General features: G+C 39.4%; 1 protein-coding gene and 1 non-coding gene across 8 annotated transcripts in view; both read right to left on the bottom strand.

Annotated features, from left to right (window-relative positions):
* spdi (split discs) overlaps positions 1-17401 on the bottom strand; it is a 38344-nt gene that overhangs the window by 17358 nt on the left and 3585 nt on the right. For 2 of the 7 annotated variants that reach the window (XM_066727910.1, XM_066727914.1), the window contains exons 1-3: positions 5342-5728; positions 3998-4119; positions 48-191 (exon numbers count right to left, since the gene is read on the bottom strand). In XM_066727910.1, coding sequence (XP_066584007.1) covers positions 48-191; positions 3998-4119; positions 5342-5380 — 305 coding nt within the window. In that variant the 5' untranslated portion in view covers positions 5381-5728. Of the gene's footprint in view, positions 1-47; positions 192-3997; positions 4120-5341; positions 5729-14121; positions 14233-15225; positions 16534-17401 lie in introns of those variants that run through there. The other 5 variants (XM_066727916.1, XM_066727917.1, XM_066727912.1 and 2 more) reach the window with 4 other exon arrangements.
* TRNAC-GCA (transfer RNA cysteine (anticodon GCA)) lies at positions 3338-3409 on the bottom strand. The gene has a single exon. It is a non-coding gene; the product is annotated as a tRNA-Cys (tRNA).

Raw genomic sequence — 17401 nt, 5'->3', positions numbered from 1 at the left:
AGCTGCAATAACAAGGATGAAAAAAACTCACGGATCAGTCTACTCACTTCAATGGAGCATCGCTCTTAAGCCTGCTCTTGCTCGATCCTTCGAATCTTCTACTCGGTGCTGCTCTTTTGCTGCTGAAAAGCGACGAAACCGAATCCCTTTTTCGTCCCGTTCCAGCTGTTGGCCTTGATTCGGCTTTCGACCTGAAAAAGAACCATTCCATTCTTTTTACTATATACATATATGCGTATGTGTGTATGTATGCATAGCTCGAATTTTGACCGTCCCCCCCCCCCCCCCTCTCTATCTATGCACAAAGCTTCCACAAGATTAATGGAGATCTCTGACAAAAATTAGCCACGGTCATTCGTCGATCATTGATCCTCGCATCCCTCACAGACGCCTCTGCGTTTCCCCATTCTTATAAACTACAAATGTGTTTAAAATTATTCTTATATTCTAGAACGAGAAATATACGTGGAGTATAACTGGATATATATCATGGTGGATAATTGAGAATCTCTAGAATTCCACTGGAACTAAGAGAGAAGGAGAGAATTTGCAACAATTTGATCATTTTAAGCGATGTCAGAGAAATTAATGGATTGGATCAAAACGGTATTGAAGGGAAGTACCTTGGTGTCCCGATTTTAAATACTTAAAAAACATGATATATATAACGTGAACGCACTATCTCTCTTACATAACAGGTTTGTATTTGGATGAATATCAATTTTCCCGAACGAAGCAAATCCTCTTGTTTTCGTGCTTAAGAGAAGCTATGAAATTCCGCAAATCCTCGCTTCCTCATCCTCATCAACGAAGCGTGTTTAGAATTATCCTTACAGTCCCAAGCAGGGAATAACCAGATTATTTTGATACGATGGTGGATAATGGAGGATTAGTGGAATTTCGGTGGAGGGAGAGGGAATTTGCCGATGTTGAGCGATCGCCGAGGAATTATTAGATCGGATCCGAACGGTAAGGCGAATAAGTGCGTGTATCGCGTCAGCTGGTAAAAGGTCGAGCTAGCCGAGTCAAGCCGCAATCCTCATTTCTCTGTCCTGCAGGTGGCTTATAATAGTTATGCAAGTAACTTGTTGCTGTGTATATATATATATATATATAGACTGTGCAGTTCGTCCTCCAATAAAAGTCGGCTGAGCGTTTTCACAGCGCATTTCGCGATCCTCCGATAATTTCCTTAACGCATTCTCAGCAGTCTTGTCGTCCTAGTTGATCACTCCCAAGGTTCATCCGGCTCTATCCTCTCGAAGCAGCGATCGGACCTTCCTGCAAAGTGCAAAGTCTAATTAGTACGAGTGAAGATAACAAGGGTATAAGATGATAACCAGTTCTGTGCCTCTTTTTTACAACCACTTATAGTCTGATGTTATGTAAATCGGAGCGACAAAAAGAAGCGTATATACGTAAATCTAGTATTTTCCCCGAGCGTTAAATCTCAATACAATCGCGTAATTCTCCGATTGCTTTATCGCGCAACGGCGGCGCAAGAGTCTATGAAAATTGGAACTCTGGAAAGCGTTGGAAAGTCGGAATTAACCAACGGCTGCTGCTATTGTTAAGCGTATATATATATATACTTAAATTAAAGGCTAAAAGGTTGATGGATATAATAGATATAGAATATAAATGGAGTTGAGTTAGGGAGAGAGAGAGAGAGAGAGAGAACGTCGATGGTCTAGAAACTCTTTAAAAATTTTACAAAGTTCTCCACAGCGGTTTCTCATGTTTCTATAAACGAATCAGTGGTACTTGATAACATCGTAATTCTTCTTGATGAAATGAAACGGATTTTTCTGTCATCCATTGGTTAACCAGGCAATAAAACTATCAGAGTGTCTTAAATGCAATGTGTCTATTTTCTTGATCGAGAGAGGCATTCACCAGTGTGTGCGCGCGCGCGCCTCTGTGTGTGTGTGTGTGTGGAAAGGAAGAAATAGAAAAAGAAAGTTATACGGGTGAGCTTGGAGAGGTTTTAGATGAATGAGAGAGACAGAGAGAGGGAGAGAGAGAGAGAGAGAGAGATGCGATTCGGCTAGTTTAGCGCATATCGACGGGTGACGAGTTGATGAGGTCAGTTCGATCGCTGACCGCTGGTCAATGCCCCCAGGGACAGGATACGTCTCTCGGAGTAACGATCGTATCGGCCATCGAATCGATTTTAAACATCCTTATTTCATTTGGTTCCATTCTTCGCTATCCAGCCTCATCTCGATGATCGATCCAATGCTCGATCGACTTCCTACCATTGAAGAAGAGTCATTTGCACGCACAGCCCAATATACTCTGTAATTTCTTCTTCTTCCTCTTCTTCCTATATTCTTATTAAAACGGATCGACTGACAATCCAATCCAGTAAAAAGCCTAGCGATCCACTGGATAAACCTCGAGATACAAGTTTTTTCTCACCTACGAAAGAAGAAACAACTGAGTCAAGGATACTTTATTTTAGATAAACTTTAGCAATTCCACCAATTTTAATAGTGGCTTGTCTTACCTCAGTTCATTATGCTATTTTTAGGCTTGGGAGCGGCCTTGTTCCAGAATTTCATCAAAAATATCTAACGACCTACGAAGACAAGCTGAAACTACGTTAAAATCATCTTTCTTATTTTCTTTGGGGGAGAGAACGTTGGGAAACACTCATTAATCGTCTTTTTTTATTAATATTATAAATTAAATTGCGGCTCTGACTCGGCTTCGACGCTTTACTAATGTACAGGGTGTACCACTGAGGATGCACCGAAGCATCCATCTGGGATAGATGGATCGTTTATTTAAATATAATAATTACAATAGATTCGATTGTTTTCTTAAGCCTCTCGATCATCATTTACACTTTCAGAGGTCCTCGGATAACGATTATTCATGCATTGTCTTTAAAGGACTTTGAATAATAAAAAATTTATGGAACGAAAGATTAAATGCAAAAATATCATTGATTACAAATAGTTACACCTATACAGCAATTTTATCATGTTAATATTTTTATATTTCATATTGTATTTCTTATATTTTTTGTATTATGCTGAGTTTCTTATAGCTTCTCAGAGATGTATTTATAGAAATGTAAACAATAGATCAATTTTAGTGTCTATGCTCTTGAGCTATTTAAATATATATATATAGCAAACTCTACAAATTTGTCATTAAGATATTCTCGCTTAGTCGGTGAAATATCGACTCAGCGACGACACGGCTTAAGCTTTGACAAGTAAATAAAATAATAAGAAGAGTGAGACGCGCGCGTATATAGCTAAGGTTCAGTGGTAGATTGTGATATATAAAGAATTGAAATTTTAAAGAAAGGGGGGGGGGGATAACTAGGGGACATCCGGGTTTGAACCGGAGACCTCTCGATCTGCAGTCGAATGCTCTACCACTGAGCTATATCCCCGCAGCGAATCTGCAATGACAGATTACATTGTCACGCGAATAATTAATAAATAGCTGCGATAACAAGTGGAGCATATATCATTCCATCTAAATAAGGCTCTTTCATACAGTTTGAAAGTAGAAAACACAACGCATGAATATAAATGACCCAGCATTTAGTAGCTCGCTGCAATAAACTACGCTACGTTAATAAGAACAATATTAAAAGTATACATTAGGAGAATGCATTAGGAAAATACATTAGCCCTCTTCCGCAATAGTTCATTAACTTTATAGACAAGTATTGGTTAATGTATTCTTAACGATGCGATATTGTCTGGAAATACGTTGAACTTTGAAATAATGACTGGTTGAATCGATGCGAGTTGAAACTTGTTTAGAGAATTATCAGAATGCAATTAGCGCGAAAAACAAAACGTACAGTGCTGACCTCTTCGGGTAGCTAGGGTTTTAATACCGTAGTCGGTAAGGCAGAATCCTTCATTGCCTATAAACATTTTCTTCTTTTTTTTATCTTCTATGTAAAGAACTTACCGTTTATCCGTGTTTCTAAGAGTTCGGTTTAGATATCAATTCCGAGAAAACTTACTGGTTTTTCGTAGCGTTGTTGTTGATGTTGTTGTTGATGCGACTGGTCGGTATCGCAGATGCGGCAGTAACCCGCCTAAACGGTGCTCGCCCTCCCGTGCCCACGGACATACCGCTGCGAGACTGAAATAAAGCGAAAAACTTTCATCAATTTCATTATCTCAAGATAGGTTAGAATTTTTAATGTAGTTCTTTAATACAACGCTGTTATAATCAGAGTATCTATTTTCTCTAGTTATGTAATAAAATACTGCTAGAATCGTGTATTTGTTTTCTTATGCAGGTATTTGTCTTGCGGAGATTCGGTTACTCGTATCAGAATTCGATATTGCTACGGTATGAACACGTTAATGGCGGTACCTTCACGCATAATCCCACGCATAGATACTACGATGCACTAATGCGAACGAAAGCGAGGTTGCGATAGGCAAAATGTACGTTGAAATAAATATAGGAACGAAGGACGAGACTCGGCTGGGAGGCGGAATGATAGAAATATATATGTGTGTTAAAGGATGATGCTGTGTTGATACATTGGCAACATTGTGCCAAACACATCTTTAAGCCAATTCACTGTTTTTTATCAGGTATCAACGAGGAGTAACACTGGGTATAAATGGTTGTATGGAATTAGCAAGATTCGCTTTAAAGAATAGTTTAAACGTTTTTACGGATTAAAACGTTTCTCGTGAAAGTTACCTCGTTATATTACCATTATATGCATAAACATTTGTATAGCATTATGGAATCACCTCCTAAAACATCACCAATGAATCTTTTTGCTATCTTGATAAAGTTAATAGGTATCTCGTGAAAACTGCTTAATTTTATTACTATTTGTATGTAAATGAACGTCTGTGCAGAGCATTACCGAGCATCAACCTAAACAATCGTCTCCAGACAGTTTGACAAAGTTAAAAGGTATGTCGCGCAAAATGGTCGATTATATCACTATTATCAGTATTTGTAGGGTATTATCAAGATTCGTTTTGAAGAGTCTTTTAAGTGCTTTTATAAAGCAAAACATGCCTCGTGAAAATTGCTTAAACATATTATTATTTATATGCATATATTTGTGCAGAACATTAGGGAATTCCCTCCTGAAAGATCATAAACAAATCTTTTTGATAAAGTTAAAGCGTGTCTCGTGAAAACTACTGAATTGAATTACTATTTGTATGTAAATAAACGTCTGTAGGGCATTACCGAGCATCAGCCTAAACAATTGTCTCCAGACAGTTTGATAAAGTTAAAACGTGTCTCGTGAAAACTGTTTAGTTGTACTATTATTAAATGTACAAGCATCTGTAGAAAGAGAGAAAGAGACAGAGAGCAAGGGTGTTACCGAGTTTCCTCCTAAAGCATCGAAGAATTGCTTGAGCATCTTGATAAAGTTAAAAGGCGTTTCATGAAAACTGCTTTGTTATATCACAATAACACACTTTCTTGTAGAAACGCTATCGAAAGAACAACTGAACGTTAGCCAATGTTTCTTAGGTTTTAACCGTTTCGCACACAGTTAGCGATTGTTCGACGACAATGTTTCTGGTTCGTCCGATGCTCGTTGATAAACTGCACGGATGCAAACAAGCAGCGCAGAATTTCTGTGAATTTCGTCATTCGCAGAAAGGCACGCGGATCGTTGTTGAGCCGAAGAACATTCTACGAAGAAATGAAACCATGCAGAAAACGCAAAAGGTTTTCTACGCTATTCACGCAACTTTCGTAGCGTTACGCGACTCGAGAAAGCGTACCAAAGACTGAATCCAAGGGAAGAAGATAAGAATCAAGTTGCACGCGATAAGGGAACATATCAACCGATACGTGTTTGCTTTTGCTACTTCGCTATCTATGATCTGTCAGATTTTCCGATCAGCTATAACACACGCATAAACTGTGTACTTTCGATGCTATTAATATACTATTTCTAAAAGTTTCTGTCAGAATATTCAAAAATTCAACACAGACAAGGTCAACGTACGATGTGGTTTTAATGATTGTCTTTATGCTAATTGGTTCATTAATATTTACAAGAGATTGTCGTGTGATCATTTCAGACCAACAATATAGACCATATAAAAATTCTTTTTTCTCTCTTTCTATCCAACTCTTCTGTTATAAATTATTATTCGTTGATATTTCTAATAAATCGATCTATGACCCGACTGACTTTCCTATAAAATAGACACTGTGTGTGTACTTTGAGTTTTATTAATATAATTATTTGTAAAATTTCCTGCTGTGCAATATTTTAAAACCTCCAGCATACACACGGTCAATACACGGTGGTTTCAATCAAGTTTCAATGGTTGTGTTTATGCTAATCAATCGATTAATATTCGAAACAATTGATTCTCGCATGATTATTACATGCTAACGTTATGCGATATATAGATTTATTTTTCTCCTATTGAACTCTGCTTTTATAAATCATCATGCACTTATATTTATAATAGACCAATCTATAACTTGACAGCAGCTGTTACACACTTTACTCTTTTTTGAGTACACTATAAATATATCATTCGTAAAGGTACCGGCTAGATTATTAAAAAATCCGGCAGACGGTAGTTTCAACGGTCGTTTTTATGCTAATCGATCGATGAATCTATACATTCGCTATAGTTGACTCCCCAGCATCATTATTGCAGACTTACGACAGACGGTATAAAAATTATCCGGATAGTTATGTTGCATCATTGACATTTAGGAAGGAAAAATCTTCAAAATTTACGACGAGTTTTCATACTACTCTATTGGCTAGCTGTATTCCTTCTCGTCCTATAGCATGCCTCGTGCCTTACTTAGAGTAACCACAGAGAATGGATTATGTCTTCCGTAACTTAACGTAGTTCAAGGCACAGAGAGAGAGAGAGAGAGAGAGAGAGAGAGAGAGAGAGAACGTAAGCCGTAAAGATGATAGAGATCTCTCTCTCTCTCTCTCTCTCTCTCTCTATGACTCTTACGACTACGTTTTCTGTGGATGCCTTCAACTACGTTACGTGACGGAAGACGTAATTCATTTTACACCACTAATCTTAATCGCGTCATTCGTGGTGGATCAAATATTAAGCGAGGCGAAATGAATGTAAGCGGCGGTGGTCATCAGGATCAACATTTTTTCCTTATCCAAACTAATTTTCTAACTTTTAATAATCTTATATAATACTGCAATTGATGATCGCGACGCAACTCCTACAGGATATGCATTTTACTTAATCGCGTCATTCCAAGGTTAAAAAGTGCAACTGACCGAGAAGACTGCTCTCCGTCTAAAACGAATTTTGTAATTTTCTATGTTTTCAATATAATAATAATAATAATGCGGCTTCTCTCCAGCTATTATCCGTAGGATACGTTGAGTTTAATCGCGTTACTCGAAGGATCAAAAATAAAGCTCGCCGAGTCGAGTGCAAGCGGCGATCACGATCGAAGACTTTTTCTGGTACGCGTACGCGTGTCTGCGAAGGTTCAACGACCTCGGTCAACACGTACGGGTTCTCGACCAATAATAAAGATGCACGCCCGTTACGTAACTACACTCTGTACATACGAGGCGCTCGGGAGTAAGTAGTATTTTACGTAGGAAACTCTCCTCCTCCCCCTCTCGTCGCAAGATATATTCCGTGAACGTCCACTGCACAGCGAAAGCTAAAACCACAGCAGCCGGCGTTTAATAAGCGCACTAATAATCTCTACTTGCTTTCCAGTGGCATCGAAACATGACGAATGCTTGTTTGCTAACTGGACCATGCTCCTTTTGCCCCTTCTGGAAGTCGTAACGCGAATCTCTTCGAGCGCTTCTACCGGAACTGTCCTTCCAGTTTGTTACCGTAACCGGCAGCAAGACTCTCAAAAGGGCATATCTGATCAATACCCTCGAAATACGACGATTTCTTCATTATTCAGTGAATTATGCTTCTCTTTTTCACTTGTAAGTTATTATACTGCGTATCAATGAAAACGCTGCTACCGGAAATGTCCTTCCACCTCAAGTTTACCTAAATGCTTTTCCAAATAGCATTTTTTGTCAGTAGGATCTAAATACGACGAATCTTTGTTTGTTAAATGAAATATATTTCTTTTTCTTTTCCTTGTTCAACTTATAGCTCATAACGCGAATCATTGTAAACGCCGCTACCGGAAGTGATCTTCCAGTTCTTCTCCGCAGCCGCAACGATTCTTAAAATCGTATTTTTCATTATAGCGTTGCGAATGCACGAGGAATAGTTGTTTATTAACTAGACCATGTTTCCTTTTCCACCTTTCTAGAAGTTTTAAGGCGAATTACTCGAAAAGCCTCTTCTACCGGAAGTGACCTTCCAGCTCTTTTCTCTGGCTGAAATCGGAGTTTTCATCGAAGCGGCATCAAAACGCAACGAATGCAACTGTTTGTTATCTAGACCGTACTTCTTTTCTCTCTTTCAGGAAGTTGTAAGGCGAAGTATACTACTCGGACCGCCTCTGCTACCGGAAGTGACCTTACAGCTCTTGTCCGCCACCACAACGATTCTTAAAAGCGCATTTTCATTAGTGTTATCGATACATGGCGAATGTTTGTTTATCAATTATACTATATCGTCAGTTTTCCTTCCTGGAAATGGTAACGCCAATCATTTTGAACGCGTCTGCTACCGGAAACGACCTTCAAGCTCTCCTCTGCAATCGCAACAATTCTCAAAATAGCACTTTTAATAGTGGCATCGATACACGGCCAATGCTTTCTTACCAACTACTATATTCTATAGTATTTTTTTCTCTTCTGGAAGTCGAAAGGCAAATCGCGCGAAGCGCGGCTGATACCGGAAGTGTCTTTTCTGCTTTTCTCCCGTCGCTACCAGAACGGTTCTGCGTAATCGCATTTTTCATCCACACGTTCGACGAAAGGTAAGAGGAGTGTATTTCTCAGCTCTGAATTGGTAATGCGCACGCCAATTGCAAAGCGAAAAACACTCAAGTTTCGTGGAAGGGTGTAATAATCTCGCTATGATTCTTCGTGGTAGCGTTTCCAACAGAAGACGAACGCTTCTTTATAACAACTGAAGCAAAACGGTACCGTTTTAGTCGCGCGATTCGTACGGATCTGACAACTGTATACCAGTCGCGTGATATCAAACACCAGATGCAATTCTTCATAAGATATTGGCCCTTCTGAAACTTGTTAAACTCTTGTCGTTGTTATTCCCTACTACAAATAGTAGTAATCTTGCCATGAAATTAGTGCAGGTAGCGCGAGCGAGCGGATCAAATTTATACACGCTTCCTTCCTTCCACGTCTGTTCATTTCCAAGCGTTCTTTACGGTACATGGTAAAAAACTATAAATAATACTTCTGGTTACTACAATTCCATTTTCTCTTGGGGAAAATTATGCGGAAAAATTTAAAAGAATTTTTATAAATATCTGTTGAAAAAATGATAAATTATTAGTATTATATTTGGCTAACTATTGATAAAGGATTGCGAGGTCATTTTCAGAAGCCACTCGTATGCATTATTGAAGAAAATTAAATTAAGTTTCCTCGTCTGAAACTCTTAAAAAAATTTATCTTTAAAATAACAAGAGAATTTTTCATTCATATATATTTTAAACGTTATATAGAAATTATTGCTATATATATCATAAAAACCCACGAGAAATTGATTTTCAAGAGTCATCTATATTGTACGTCAAGAAGACAATGAAATAATGATTCACGGTCCAAGACTAATGAAGCATGATAAAAATTCTTGCTGAATATTTTCGGAATGATCAAAAAATTGAAATGAGTGGTTTATAGATGACTCTCCTTGCAACAGAGCAGCGTGATTCTTTTCATAGCCGTTAGATTTTCGTTGGTTAGTATATAGCCGCGCAGGGTGTGGCGGTGATATTGGGACTATTGTCAGGGTACGGCGGCCCACATTTGCCAGTGTTAATCGAGGACTGAGGCAGCCAGAGCACACTAGCAGTCGCGCAAACTGGCCTGGCACACGTGATGCATGCATGCATTTAGATGCGCCCGGACCCACACGAGAGTCGCACCACCGGCTTTTCTTCATTTATTAATGGATTACGCGGTATTCTTTACAGAGCTACCTTTAACGATGAAACCATCTCTTAGTCCTTTTGCAAAATTGCCGACTATCTTTTCGAAAAAAAATCTTACGTTTCTTTAAATGTTTTATATTAATATATAATAAATAGCATCGATGGCGGAGCACGGAATCGAGTCTTTTCCACAAATTACTTTATTCTTGCTGCGATTGCCTCGTATGTACATGCGATCCGATAATAATCACTGTATCGCTTAGCGAGAATCAAAGGGTCAGACACGGTAGCCTTTTAGAGCTATCTTCGACAATTAAGCTTCGTTCCGATGCCGATGAAATTAACGCTTCTGTTATATTTTCGAGAAGAAGAAAAAACGAAGAAACGGTGTGCAATAATGCTGTCAATTTTAATCCTAATTTTTTATATTATTATTATTAGTAATGATCTAAAAAACGTCGAGAATTCAAACTCGTACAAATTTCTTTATTCCTCGGTAGAAAAGTGTCTGGTACAGTTACGATAATTATGAAGTATTACGTAAGGTGAATAAAGCCGTTTAAAAAGCTGAAATAAGCGGATCGCAGGAAGCTTTTGAAATTGGACTACCGGCAAGTTTCCTGAGGGTGCGGTCCCGTCTCATTTCGATCCAATCACCTTTCGAACGAGGTACAAGCTCGAAGAATGACTCGACGTCAGATTATATGACAGAAGCGTGTATATATATGTATATATACACATATATTTTTTCATTTTCTACCCTTCGTCACTAAAACGCGACGATCGACCGGATCGCGACTTGTGATGGACACGGATATACGGATTACACGAGCCAATAAATACAAGGAATCCCGTGTATTCAGAAAAGAGAGCTCATTGAAATCCCACACCGGAACGAATTAGGAACCAATCAAATTCATTCACGTGTATATGTATATATATAGTTCGTCCATAGTTGTATAAGAAGACTTGGACTGATGTTTAAAAATCATCTTGTAGCTCTCGTACTAAATTTGCTTTATTTAAGACTGCCCGATCATTTATAGAGTTAACGTTTCAACGGTTCAAAGGAATCAATTTAACACGTTTTTGAAACGTTTTTCCTCCAATGTGCTTTATGTAGGAGATTGCTACGATCGATTTGTTTCTTCTGAACGGAAACGGACAAATTCAACGAATAATCGAATCTTCCTTCAGGAGAGAGAGAGAAAGTTTATTGAAATCCCACAGTGGAACAAATTAGAACCGAATAAAATTCAATCACACGTACATCTACAGTTCGTCTGTAGTGGTGCGTTAGAAAACTTAGATTGGTATTTAAAAATTATGCTATATATAGCTATTGTACTATATATATATATGCTTTATTTACGGCTGCTCGATGATTTATCGAGCCGAACGTCCCTAAAACATTCCAACGTGTCAAAGGACTCAGTTTAATGCATTCGAGTGGTTTCGATATTACGTGTTTTACGCAGCAGATTCCTAAGATTGATTCATTTCTTCTGTACCTACGGGAACAAGCACAATTCAACAAATAACGAGTCCTTGAGAAAGAGAGAGTTTATTGAAATTCCATAGCGGAACGAATTCGAAGAGAAGTAAAAATAAATCTAGGATGTTGCGTTAGAAAAATTAGGTGAATCGTTAAAAAGTAATTTTGAGCTTTTGTATCTGCTTCGTTTTAAGGTCTCTTCATCATTTATCCAGATCCAAACTTCAAAACCCACGCAGCACGCCATAATATGTCAGAAACGTTCCAGCATGTCGCGGACTCAATTTAACAACAGGTTGGAACGTTTTTCATATTATGTGTAACACGTGGGAGACTGCCACTACGATTGATTTGCTTCTTCTCAACGCGAATTTAACGAATCTTGCACGCGCTTCGGAAAGAATTCATTGAATTTCACGTCGAAACCAATTGAAAACCCGTCAAATTTATTCAGGTATATTCACCAATATTATATATATATATATATATATATATATGTGTGTGTGTGTTATACGAAAACTATTTAGGTTTTTAGAATAAAACAACGTAAAATATTAGTTTATTGTTTGTTTAACGAATATAAATATTTTTACGGGGGTATATTTTATATCCTGAAAACGCTTTAAGAGGTAAACAGAGCATAAAAAGTGACTTGTATGAAACGAACCTAAAGAAATCGGAAAAAGCTATACGCATGTAAAAATTAATTAAATCGAAGTTGTATCTATTATTAAAAAGTAAAAACACCATTGCACAAAGTACCAACAATTCAAAGGATTCATCTACCATCGATCTGTAATGGTGACATTGACCATCGTGCTATGTTATTAGTTTCTGATTTGGGAAAAACCTCAGTAAAAAACAAACTAATGAGTATTTTAAATTTCTATTTTAGAGTATAAAAATAGATTTTTGTCTTCTTAATGTAGTCATCAGGACAAATGACAAATATGCTGCTCTAAATCAGCGAACGTTTAAGAGAGAATGCAATTATTTTAAAAGTTTTTACAATTTTTAGTAATTGTTTTTAATAATGATTTCAGTAATTATTCAACTTCACAATGGTCTTTATTATGAGTAATTACGACTCTTACTTCCTTTTTCACTTCAGTTGGTTTTTTTCATTAATTACTGATTTCTACTAGGATATTTCTCCTGCTGCTATTTTTATGTACTCGTCGTCCTTTTTTTTATAAGCAACCTTATTTTTAGGGAGAGAAAGTCCGAAAAGGCTTTTTTAAGGACTACGTTAAACTATAGTAATCTTTTTCAAGTCAGCTTGGAGAAGGAATACAACGATGCGCTTTCTCACCTATTAGCGGTATCTGGATGATGTTTACTACCTCGTATACTTTATTTACGCTTAAAATACAGATGTGACCGACCACATAAAGCATTGTTACATTTATCACCTGTTACTTTTGACACTGGTCTCCTTTATTGGTTCATTTAAGGATGCTCCATCTAGGATCAAGATTCGAGCCTAAAGTAGAGACCACAAGCTGTTAGGAGTTATAGAATAGACCAGCCAAGTTTGCTTCTCCAGGACGTAACAGTTTCTCGCGGCTACACGTACATTGTGCGAGGCGCTCACGATATTCTTCGACTAGTGGGTAGCAGCGAGTTGAAGAACTACTTGTGTGTTAGTGGTAGTATAGGTTGTAAAAGCGATAGAAGCAGAAGAAGAATAAGTGGCCGAGCTCGTAGATTGCTTGGCGCGGTAACCTTTGCCGTACTTATCTCCAAGATGATCGCTTTCGCTGGGATCCCAACGAATTATTAGCGCGAACAGGTATCCACCACAAAAGTTTTTATCTCGCTTCCCTGCGACTCTTATTTTTATGTCCACTTTTCAACCGTGTCACTGCAGTCACGTTCATAGTTCGCTAGTGCAAATTAGCAAAACAATCGAGTATATACAAATAATAATAATTTGTTACAGTCAATGAGAAGGAAAAATACGACCAACTTGACCGGTGCAGCTTTTGCACGCAATTACGATAATTACGTATACAAATTTATGCGCGGGACGAAGGATCATTGCTGTGGAATATTAGAACGAAACGAAGTTTGTCCCTTATGTAGCGAAGATTTTTCGAAAGAACTTTGGACAGCGAAGATTCGCGGAAAAACGAGCGCACAAATAACACAGTCGAACAAAAACAGGAAAAACATTCGAAAAGATGAACTGGAAGGTTAACCAACGAGGCTTACGTTATATTAGAGTTTACAAATGTATTCGCGAGGCTGGGCCCTTGCTGTAGAAAATTAGATCGAAACGAGGGTCGTCGTTTATATCGAAGATTGCTCGAACGAGCTGAATTCCACCACGAACATGTATAAATCCAGTGGATGGCGGCAGCCAAGCAGCCAGCCAATCAATGGAATTAGATTCCGTCTTGCGAGAGACTCGTCGACGTTCCGCTGTGTTTTGTGTGAAGAAGAAAAAAAAATGCGTACTATCTAGGCTGGGTCGAACCGAACAAAGCATAGTAGCAGCACGGTGGTTGTAAAAGTATCCTCGAGAAGTCCGGATATCTCGGCAAAAACTCAAATTACTCGCGCGAACGTGCGTCGAATTTTTTCGTGAGATTTCGTACCTGCACATAAGTATCCAATTATCGCCTGTAGTAACGGTGTTTCGCGTTGATTTTTGGAAGAGCGTTTGCAAATTTTAGAGGGAAGAAGAAGAAAGGAAAAAGAGGAGAGAGAAAATATATATATGCGCAGCCGATGCGTGCGATTCGGCAGTTGAATGCGAACTACTAGCGCCGCGCTGACACGCCTGACACCCGCCGAAAGCTCTGATTCTTTCTCTCCCTCTCTCTCTCTCTCGCTCGCTCGTACTGTGCTGTGCTGTGCTTCTCCACAGTCGCAGTCCATGCTTAGCCACGCTATTCCATTCCATTCCATTCCATCTCGTTCCGTACGTGACCTCTCTCGCCGGAGTCGCCGCGCCGGCCGGGCGAGGAGAGACTCCCATCCGCGGCAACATTCACCCTCCATCAGTCACTCTTTCGCCGTTCGTGTCACTGTCCGCGGACAAATAATCCTGCACAGTCCACCTTCTTATCTCTCATCGAACGATCCTTCCTCCTTCTACAACTCTGCCTGCAGAACACACGACTCCCCCTGCCGGAAGACCACGACTCGCGAATCTATATAAACGCTCGAGTCCTGGCAAACTCGATCTCTACACACGCACAACTCGTAACGATCGTTGTTCGTAGCGCCCGACGAGATTACCTCGAGATTTTTCGAATGGTGCCGTGTCTAATAGCCGCAGCGAATTTCAAGGTTGAAGAACCTCGCGAGCAAGGCGTCCCTCCAGCTAGATGATTTTCAACTAGCGAAGAACGGTTCGTCGAATGCCAGGGGGAAAAAAGTGTTTTGCGGGACAAGCGTGTTTTTAAGGGCTTCCGGCGTATAGCGGCTCGACGATAAATAATGCAGAATGCAGCTATCTCTGAATTACGTTCCGTGCATGGTAGCTTCTTGCTGCTCTAGCCTGGCTTCGCTCGGCTTCGCTCGGCTTGACCACGTGACCTTGCTCCCCACGAACTGGGTAACCTTCCGACCTAATCGCCGTTAATTTCATTAGCCGCAAGGAGCGCGTCGATTGGCTAACCGAGCGAGCGAATTTCCTCGCGACATTTTATAGGTGCTTTTTCTTCGCGCTCCAAATACCTCTTAACGCTACCCACCTGACAGAATTATGCCTCCTGACATCCCACGTAGTTTCACCGACCAATCGTATCGACCAACACTCGTTTTTCTTTCTTCAAATTCCATTTTCCCGCCAATTCTTCCAACGATTTCGTTTTCCTTCTCTCTACTCACTCACTCCTTGGAGTAGGCTCGAGAGATGGAGACACTGAGATTTAGACGATTCCCCGAACCACTTGTCAACAAACAGTACTACAAATGCAGATCGACGCAAAATTCTACAGTTTGTAGCCTCAATTCTCGCTGAGACAAGTGCTTGTGCAGTTAGTAAAGTTTGTAATTGCGTTTCGTTATTAGATATCTGCGTTATCGACGTAATTATCGCAATTCCTCGTCAAAGTCGTTCCGATACAAAAACACTGACGCTCGAGCATTCGTTTATTATATAGCTACGAGTTTTAACGAAGGATTATCAAACTATTTACGAGACAATTCCTCGGAAATTGCTATTAAAACGTGCTTTCGGCACTTCCGGTTCGAATATTCTCATTTTTGGAGTTTTCAATGGCGAGACTCGATGGGATTGAGGGCTCTTCCGTGAGATTGGGAAGGAGAACGGTGGGTGAATTAAGCAGGATGTAAAAATGTACTTTATCAGCGAGGTTTTTTGAATTACTTCAGGGGGGACTTGAGTGGAAGTGCATGCGCCGCGTACGACAGACCGCGCGAGACTGCCGAGCCGAGCAATGACGACTCCGACGTCTTCTTTGGTATTCGGCTTGGATGGTTAGCGAGACGTATAGATGGATAGATGCCCGGCGAAAAAGCTGCTCGAACGATTCTCAGCGAAATGCAGATACGCAACCGCAACCATTGCAAATATTATCATGCGAGAATGATACTTTGTTCCTCCTCTTTCACAACACCACGCGTTTCTCCACTCTTTTTTCCCATTACCTCAAAAGGTCGCGGTTCAACGATTCGATCGTCATTAATAATAGCACGCGATTTTCTACAGCGGTTCGCCTCTCGTTTAAAACGACCCGTACAAAATTTTGCTGTAAATCACACGGTCAGCGTTGCACCTTGAAATTCTGCCAAATTATAGCGCGGAAAATCAAGTTCATAGTTTCCGCAACTTACTATCTTTGTACCGTGCGAATGACGCGTTTTCCAAAAATGATCTAATATTTTCTGTTACGCGAAGTTTTGAAAGAGTGTCGTCAAGATTAATTTTTTGCAGATTCGAACATCAATATTAAAAAGAGTAGCTTGGCAATGTTAATAACGCGGGAATTAAAGAATTCTTTGCTTCTATATATATATATAAAGCAATCGTAAAAGTTTGATCGTAAAAATCGTTAATTCCGTTATTTAGGAACGTGTGAAAAGTGGATAATGCAAAAGAGTCGCATAACGCGCGCGCGTAAGACGATACATATTGCATATTTGTGCATGTGTTAGGTGGCATGGTTGCGGAGGCAAGTAGCTCATATTAGTGCTGCCACGAGTGACCTTGATGACCCAAAGAGTGGCGCTGCCATTTTCACCGCCATATACCGCCACAAATGCGATATCGTACATATATATATTATATATGAAACAGCTAAATCTCGTATTACAAGAAAGAAACTCTCGGAAAACATAAAGCCCGAGCCATATTTTACCGTATTTATTTACCGTATAATATCGAGAATTATTTTAAACCATACTAAACTTTTCTTACCGCCTGAAGAATCTGTAATACAGAAATCTGAAATTCGTCCAAGTGAGCGAGGCCTAAGATGCTCGCAGAAGCAAAAACTGGTAACATCACCCTGTAATTTAATTTTTCTCAAGTATTCGCCAAGAATCGAGGTAGATTTTGCGAATATAACAAGACCACAGCTCAGCGTAACATAAAACGACAGATGAAACACGAGATTCGAGTTCATCCAACCTTTGACTCGACCAGCGCAAATATATACAGTTGGCAGTCTAAAAAGGAGGAAGGTGGAGCTCGTGCGTATCTTCACAGGGAGCCTTCGACAATGTACGTACTATATACATTCAATAATCGTGCATTTCCGTCGTTAAGATAGGACACGTATAGGGTGATACAAAAAAACACAGAAACACAGTTGGCTCATAAGATTTTATTCGTTGAACAAAAGCAGTACAACTAGAGTTTTCTGGGTAGTGTATATATATATATATATATATGTATAGGTACGG

The sequence above is a fragment of the Prorops nasuta genome, unplaced genomic scaffold (assembly GCF_024137725.1).
Source record: "Prorops nasuta isolate Cenicafe-Biocafe unplaced genomic scaffold, Cenicafe_Pnas_1.2 PNAS00005, whole genome shotgun sequence".
Lineage (NCBI taxonomy): Eukaryota > Metazoa > Arthropoda > Insecta > Hymenoptera > Bethylidae > Prorops > Prorops nasuta.
Note: the sequence above shows the minus strand (reverse complement) of the source record. Positions and strands in the feature narration are given on the sequence as shown.